Source organism: Dama dama, chromosome 19, assembly GCF_033118175.1.
Source record: "Dama dama isolate Ldn47 chromosome 19, ASM3311817v1, whole genome shotgun sequence".
Taxonomy (NCBI): domain Eukaryota; kingdom Metazoa; phylum Chordata; class Mammalia; order Artiodactyla; family Cervidae; genus Dama; species Dama dama.
This window is the reverse complement of record NC_083699.1, coordinates 87,476,793-87,484,852: the sequence shown is the minus strand read 5'-3', so window position 1 is coordinate 87,484,852 and position 8,060 is coordinate 87,476,793. Positions and strand designations below refer to the sequence as shown.

The 8,060-nt window shown below is 57.3% G+C and overlaps 1 protein-coding gene across 1 annotated transcript; it reads left to right on the top strand.

Annotated features, from left to right (window-relative positions):
- Positions 1–856: 856 nt before the first annotated feature.
- FOXL2 (forkhead box L2) lies at positions 857–1,990 on the top strand. The gene has a single exon (XM_061168006.1). The coding sequence runs from the start codon at positions 857–859 to the stop codon at positions 1,988–1,990; it is 1,134 nt and encodes a 377-aa protein (XP_061023989.1).
- Positions 1,991–8,060: the final 6,070 nt, after the last annotated feature.

Below are 8,060 nucleotides of genomic sequence, written 5' to 3'. Positions count from 1 at the left end.
CCCCGGCCGGCCCCCTCGCCGTCCCGCCCCTCCCCCGGGCCCGAGCTAGAAGTTTAGCCCCGAACCAGCAGCGAAGGGCAGAGCAAAGGAGCCGTTTTCTTTCACCTGGACGCTGCGAGGAGGCTTGGCGCGCCTCTCCGCGCTAGGGCCCGAATTCCTTGCGCGCGCGGGCCGAGGGCGGACGGACCTCGCCGGGGCCCTCGGCATCTCCCGGCCCAGTCCGCAGAGCGAGCACCGGCAGATTCAAGGGCTTGTGAAAGCGTGATCGCGGCTATCCGCCGGGCTCCCTAAGCTCGCTGGGAGGGGGCAGGCCGGTCCGGGCTGTGCGGGGCGTTTACAAAAAAGTGACTTGGAGATGAACTCTCCCGTGCGCGACTGGCCGCCCCGCTATAGGGGCGAAGGCGCCTGACGCAAGCGGAACTCGGTGGAGCCCATACGAATCAGAACAGAGCGAGGCTCCTGGCGCTCTGGAAACTCCAGGAGGCAGCTCCGCCAGAGACGCGGGTCGTGTCTCGGGAAACCGGGGGGTGGGGGGAGGGGAAGAGCGCAGAAAAGAAAACCCACCGAGGCGGGGACTGGCCTGGGCGGGGAGGGGCGGCGGAGCCGGAGCCCCTCTCTGTTAGGCGGACTCCCCATGGCCAGAGACTAAGCTCCACTCCCGCCGGCCGCTCCCTTGGGGAAGGGAAAGAAGAGGAGAGAGGAGCGAGAGGCCGCCAGCGAGAGCGCGGGCGGCATACGCGAGTCTGCAGAAGTTTGAGAATCGGCCGTGAACGGACTTGTGCGCCCAGATTCTTTGCCGCGCCAGCGCCAGCGGAAAAGAGAAGGGGTCGCCCGGCCGCGGCGCGCCGGCTTTGTCATGATGGCCAGCTACCCCGAGCCCGAGGACGCCTCGGGGGCCCTGCTGGCCCCGGAGACCGGCCGCGCAGCCAAGGAGCCCGAGGCGCCGCCGCCGCCCAGCCCGGGCAAGGGCGGCGGCGGCGGTGCGGGGACAGCACCGGAGAAGCCGGACCCGGCGCAGAAGCCCCCATACTCGTATGTGGCACTCATCGCCATGGCGATCCGCGAGAGCGCCGAGAAGAGGCTCACGCTGTCCGGCATCTACCAGTACATTATAGCCAAGTTCCCGTTCTACGAGAAGAACAAGAAGGGCTGGCAGAATAGCATCCGCCACAACCTCAGCCTCAACGAGTGCTTCATCAAGGTGCCGCGCGAGGGCGGCGGCGAGCGCAAGGGCAACTACTGGACGCTGGACCCGGCCTGCGAGGACATGTTCGAGAAGGGCAACTACCGGCGCCGCCGCCGCATGAAGCGGCCCTTCCGGCCGCCGCCCGCGCACTTCCAGCCGGGCAAGGGGCTCTTTGGGGCCGGAGGCGCTGCGGGTGGCTGCGGCGTGGCGGGCGCAGGGGCAGACGGCTACGGCTACCTGGCGCCCCCCAAGTACCTGCAGTCCGGCTTCCTCAACAACTCGTGGCCGCTGCCGCAGCCGCCTTCGCCCATGCCCTACGCCTCCTGCCAGATGGCGGCGGCCGCCGCGGCGGCTGCAGCGGCCGCGGCAGCCGCGGGCCCGGGCAGCCCCGGCGCGGCCGCGGTGGTCAAGGGGCTGGCGGGCCCGGCCGCCTCGTACGGGCCGTACTCGCGCGTGCAAAGCATGGCGCTGCCTCCCGGCGTAGTGAACTCGTACAACGGTCTGGGAGGCCCGCCCGCCGCGCCTCCGCCGCCGCCGCACCCCCACTCACACCCGCACGCACACCATCTGCACGCGGCCGCCGCACCCCCGCCGGCCCCGCCGCACCACGGGGCCGCCGCGCCGCCCCCGGGCCAGCTCAGCCCAGCCAGCCCGGCCACCGCCGCGCCCCCGGCGCCCGCGCCCACCAACGCACCCGGCCTGCAGTTCGCCTGCGCCCGGCAGCCCGAGCTCGCCATGATGCATTGCTCTTACTGGGACCACGACAGCAAGACCGGCGCGCTGCACTCGCGCCTCGACCTCTGAGAGTCCAGCGCACGAAGGCTGCGAGGATGCAGGGACGCGCGACGCCCGCCTTGGCCGCCGCAGCCGGCCAGACCGCGCGCCCGCTGGGGCCCCCTGAGCCAGCGCCCACCGCCCCTCTGCGCCTCCTAGCTCTCCTCGGCTCCTCTTGCTCCTCTTTGTCTCCGCTTCTACTCCTGTGTCCGCCTCCCTGCCCTCTTTGCCCTTTCGTTCCCCTGGCCTGCAGGCCGCCTCTCCACGCGTTTTCCGCAGGCCTAGTCTTCTCCGGGCGCCCCAGCATCGGGGCTGGACACCCGTCGCCACAGTTCACGGCGGAGAGGAAGTGTCCGGGGCCGAGGTGCAGCCGGGCGTCGGCAGCGCAGACCTCCTGGCCTTTTCTCACAGGTCGGTGCACTCGCCCTCGGCTCTCTCCGCCGGGCTGCCGCGCCATCCTTGGCTAGAAGCGCCGGCGTGGGCCGGCAACCAGACCCGCGCCGCCCGAGAAAGGGACAAACGGGTGTTCGCTCCGCGTACCCTTTTAGAGCTATTCAGAAGCCCCTTCTCGGGGCCCACTGGGCAGGGCGGGGGTTGGGCTGGATCAGGGAGCCGGGTCTGCCTCGCTCGGCGGCCTGTGCCCGGGTTTACACAGCATCCCGGCTCAGAGAGAGACTGCGTTTCCTCCGCTCTCCATCCCGGCGCTTGGGGCCCCTTCAGGCCCAGGCGGCTGGCTCATGTTTTGCTAAAAAGATCGCGAGGGCTATTTTAGATAATATCAAAAAATAACTTTTTAAAGAAAAAAATTCACCGGAAAACCGGCGAAGCATTGTGGCCTTGGAGTTTGCTAAAGCGAAACATGAAAATCTTTTGCAGGAGATTTGAAGGAGAATTCCTGTCGGGCCTTCAAAAAGCTATGTTCAGAGAGGTAGGCGCATATGCCCAGTATCAGATGGTTTCCTCTACAAATTATAGAGTATTTCACCCCTCAACCTATGTTTTTTTAAAAAGTCGAAAACAAATTTCCCCTTATCTTCCGATGCCAGCCCTGAGCGCGGGGAGATCACTGTCTGCCTGGCGGAAGCTGCAGGGTCGACTCATCCCCTCCCTGATTTTTGTTTTTCAAACGTCTTGCTTCTCCCACTTTGGGCAAGAGAAATGTGAAACCCGGCAGCAGTCGGACCAGGCGGGCTTGTGGCTCCGAGCCTGCCGGCCCACGACTCTAGATCTGGTTGTTTTGTAGTGTGTCGTTCGGAGGACCAAATTTTTCTAGAAAGAACTAGAGCACTTTTGTTGTTTTGTTGTTTGTTTGTTGTTGTTGTTTTGTCTTGTCAATTCTCGAATAAATTTTTTGTTCTTTCTTTTAACACGGACTTACATTATTTACATCGCGCCTAAGTTTGTTCTGCAGCTAGTTAAAACAGGGAGCTTTTCAGCAAAAATGTATCCTTTCTCAGATAAACGAGGGTTGAGGATGGCCAGAGTGGGGGCCCTTTCTGGTTGTTGCTGCTTTGTTTTCCCGGAATTGTTTGTTTTGTGTGTCATCGCTGGCTTGTTGCTGCGGCTGTTTCACGTCATGGGAGAGACTTTATCTGCCGTGGTTCTTTCACAAGGCCCACTATAGGTAGGATTTGTTCTATTTTTGCATCTATACAAGTTTGAACTTTATCTCTTACACAGCCATGCTAGGTGTATGGGTCATGTTTGTATTATATTGTCTTTATGCTATTCAATTTTTCCAGTTATATCTAACAGAAGAGTTTATTCCAAAATAGATAAAATCCTCGTTGTGGTCATGCTCTGTAAGCTGCAGACCTCTGTACAAATGTAATGAGTGACTGGTTGCCTTATTTTTAATAGTCAGAATTCATTTACCTTGACATATGTTTAAGAAATATGGGGATATCAGAGAGAGGTAGCTATAGAAATTTAATCTTTTCTCTCTCTTTTTCTTTACTGAGACTCTTCGAATAACGAATTAAGACTGGCACTTCTGTGCAGGCACACAGGCAGGCGTTTGACTGGATTGCAGGCTGCTAGGGGGATGAGAGGTGGTCAGCGGTGAGTTCTCTGGTGGGATGACAAGTATTATCCTGCTCTCGCCCCCTCTGCGGTTCAGCTTGAGCGGGACCCGGTGCCCGGCCACGTGTTGCTCTCTGCCCCCGACTCAGCCTGTACAGCAGTAGCCACAGATCTAGGCCAACCAGTAACCTGGGAGGGGCTGCCGGCATCTTCCTTGGGCATCCTGGGGAGGCTGGAAGGTGGAGGATGAAGCTGTGGGGCTTCTGAAAGGCATCACGCTGAGACCAGGACTGGAGCCTGCCAGGACCAGGAGGACCAGAGCACACTGCAAATACGACTCAGCCAGCTGGGGCAGGCAAGAAGCCCAAGAGGCTGGTCAGACTTGGTGTCAGGGTTTCTGGCAACCTATTGCAATTTTGTCTGGCTGACTAAGGTAAGTAGCAGAAAAGAAAGTGGACTGCTGCATGCTTGTCTTTGCTTTTTGTGGTGTGAATGATCTCATGGGCAATTGTATAGTCTATACCTCCTGTAAATGAGCGTGTATAGGGTGTAAGTCGTGTCCTGGTTACAGGGAGGGAGGTGTCTATGTCTGACACTCACCTTCGGAGAAGGCATGTATTTTAGGCATTGTACTAATCGTATCACTAATTCAGGGAATGCTTCCTGGGACCACAGCGTGTGTTGCATTCATAAGTCATTGGTAACATGTGCAGTTATGTTCTTGGTATGTAATCTTGGTTTGCTGAATGAAAACAGAGTACACACAGAGCCTTTGCTTTAGCCGGTTGAGACTCTCTGTTCCAAGACTGACTCCCAGCACCCCACAACTGCTATTCCAAGCAGAGAAAACAGAGGCGGGAAATCTGGATAGAGGCCCTGATGAGATGGGAAAGTTGTCCTAGGCCAGCACTGGAGGACAGACCCTCTCTCATTTCCCCAAGAACTGAAAGGCGAGAGGCACCCACGACTGGGGAAAGAGCAGTAGCCTCTCCCAGTTTGGAGGATGAGATGAAGGAATCTGGGAGGGATTCCTGGTCTACACAGGGATTGGAGGAGTTGAGAGAAAGAAGCCAAATCATACCCCACTTCCCCATGGATGCCCGCAGGAAGACATCTGTCTCTAATTCCAGCCCCTGGAGTTTCTGCAAAACTCTGTAGTTTGGTCATTTCCCCCCAGTGTTACAAGTTCGGGGCAATGGTTGACTTTCTTCATCTCTCGTTTCCTTTCTTTCCTCTCCCTCTTTGCACTTTTGAGTTTCTGTTAGAGAAGATGATCTAAGGAATTCCCTAAGCAAGGACAAAACTATTTAAGAGCGTTCTTGGTGCATAGCAATTATGCCGTAGCATATACAGTCTAGTCTAGATGGCCAGACCACGTGGGTATGTGTATATATGTCTGCAGAGTATATTGTAAATACTACGTAAATAGTTTGATACAAATACGCTGCCAATTTCAGCATGTCCTGGATAATGAGTTGCTACACATGGCCTTGAATGAGGAGTACGTGTGTACTTGTATGCATGTAAATATCCTCACACTCAGCACTGACAAGATGAGGGCCCCCCGTCACATTTACACACAAATTCTTGGTCAATCCCATACCCTAGAACTGCTCTGCCAGAGTACTTGGGTTCTGGTGGGAAGTGTCCTATTCTCAGAGGGACCTGGGAGAAATCTTTTCCAGTGCAGTATATGTACCAAAGGACTGTAAGGTGAGGACCTAAGGGGTTCCCTGAGATGGCCCTGCACCCTACTCTAGAGGCTGTTCTGGACCTGTTTCCTCCTTTACTAAATAAAGCATTCACTGCCATGCATCCTGGCTTTAGGTGGGCAGGAGGCCCAAGACCTTTCACCTTAGGGTTAGGTGCCCTTGGGTCCTTGTCTGGGCCTCTCACCTTCTGAGGCTAGAGCTACAGATTGGGAAGAGCCCCCTGGTGGTGGGTGGAAACCAGGGGCAGACCAGGGCTTCTTGGAGCCACAGGGGCAGGAGAGGATGGGCCAGGAAATTGGGTCAGACCCAACACCATCTGCCTGTGAATAAGCTCTTCCCTTAATGGAGCTTTGGAGTACTGGAACTGCTGAGCCAGGCTCGTGGTCTCCAGAAGCGGGTCAGGGGCCAGGAAGTGGCTTGGTCAGGCTCAGGAGTCCTGCAGTGCTCCCACTCTGTAAGCTGATGGTGACTATGCCTTCTCTGTCTTGCTGCCTCCACAGGTCAGCCCCTACTTCTGGGAGTAGCCTGTGGAACCTATAGGAAGAGATGGGCCCAGGAGCCTTCACCTCTCCTCTGTGGTGGGGACCAGAGGCCTGGAGTGGTTGGAAAGGGTCTTCATGCCCCCAAGTGTGTGTTAGGGAGTGCCAGAAGTGAAGGATTCTTGAAACCAAGTGGTCTGATTGGCTTTCTGCTTTCTGGAGAGAGGGCTCCACTGTGTCACAAGAGTGTCTGGGCCCCAGAAACCCCAAATCTTGTTTACATTTAAGGAATCTGGGGTCCTGAGACGAGGAGGGGCCAGCCAGAGGTCACCCAGCTGTCTGTGGGACAAACAGCCTCAGAAATTTTAAGGAGAGACCTGAGAGTTTCGAGCCCAGTTCAGCCCTGCTGACTGTGTTGGAGAGCTAAGTGGATAAAGGGGAAGCCAGCCAGAGGAGAAGGAAGCACAGGGTTGGATCTGAGCCGTGGACTGACTGTACTCTGGAAACTTCTGTTCTGCCAGCTGTTTGCTGCCCAGGCTCCAGCTCGGTGGTAAGCTCTCACAAACCTGTCCTGGGACCAGGTCACCCCAGGGAAGTGCAGGATGAGGCAATGACAGAGGCTGTTCAGCCTGGAAGGACTAGTGTGGAGGCCACTGACCTCTTTTAATAACTGTGGGATGTTAGTCAAAAAATAATAATAATTCTACATTTCAGTTTTCTCATCTGTAAAATAGAAAAAATATATACACCTTGCAAGGTTATTAAAATAATTAAATGTTCTACTGTCAAAACGCCCAGTTGACAGTAGATGGTCAATATGGTTTTCCTTCCCCTACTGAAAGAAGAAGGAAAGAGAATGGATGGAGAAAAGGAAGAAAAGGAGAGGGGAGGAGGAGGGAGGGAGGAAGAAAGGAAAAGCCTTAGGTAGTAACTGTGGGGTCTGACCTTCAAACGAAGCGGCTATGGCCACCCACACGTGCCCCAAGAGCCGGGGCCACCGATCACCTTCCCGCGGCGGGGCTCCGCGGACTGCTTCCCCCCTGACCCAGCCCCTTAACCCTAGGTCTGAGCTGCGTGCTGTTGCAGGGAATACCCGAGTCCTGGGGGCACAGACCGAGAGCCCAGTTCAGGGTTCCCCCAACCGCCTTCTCGCTTCTTCTAAGCCGCTCTTCGATGCATGAGGTTTTCTCTGAGAAAGGCCCGCTGACCTGCGAAATGACACTGACTCAGGCGCTTAGTTCCGGACGCAGCCGCCACTCTCAAGCTCTGGGGCAGACGCCTCCCGCCCTCAGGCACCTCCCTCTGGAACGCGAGGCTGTTAGAAATTTTCTCCCTTTTTTCAGAAAAACAATACGTAGCCACCTGGCGGGAGCTGACGAACATCAGCTTGCGGGAGAGGGTGCCCTCGGTCTGGGAAACCTGAGGGTAAACGCAGGAAGCGGGTTGGTCGAGCTTCGGCGGGCAGACACGCTGCCCGCAGGTGGCAGCGAGGACCGCATGGTGCCGCGGCTCCGCACACCCACCCGGGCGCCGGAGCCTCCTTGTTTGCGGGCCTGGTGGCGGCGCTGCAAGCGCGGATAGTCAGGAGCGGATCTGGCTCCAGCTAGCAGTTCGAAACCGAATTCGGGGAGAAGGGTTAGACCCATCCGACCTCAGGGTGCTACCGACGGCAGAGCCGGCAGGGTTCGCAGGAGGCCCTGATGGTCCCCGGAGGTGGCGAAGCGCACCCGGCATTGGCCGCCAGAGTCCCCGCCACGTCAGGAGACCGACTCCGCTTCTCCACGTTAGGAGCACAACCTGACCCCTCGTCCTTACTAATGGCCCTATCAAACCGAATAAAATAAAACCTTTCCCAAATTCTCCACGGAAAGTATTCTTTAGGCAGAG

Bases quoted from the DNA above. Each gene is read 5' to 3' on its own strand.
- FOXL2 (XM_061168006.1), top strand. From the start codon at position 857: ATGATGGCCAGCTACCCCGAGCCCGAGGACGCCTCGGGGGCCCTGCTG.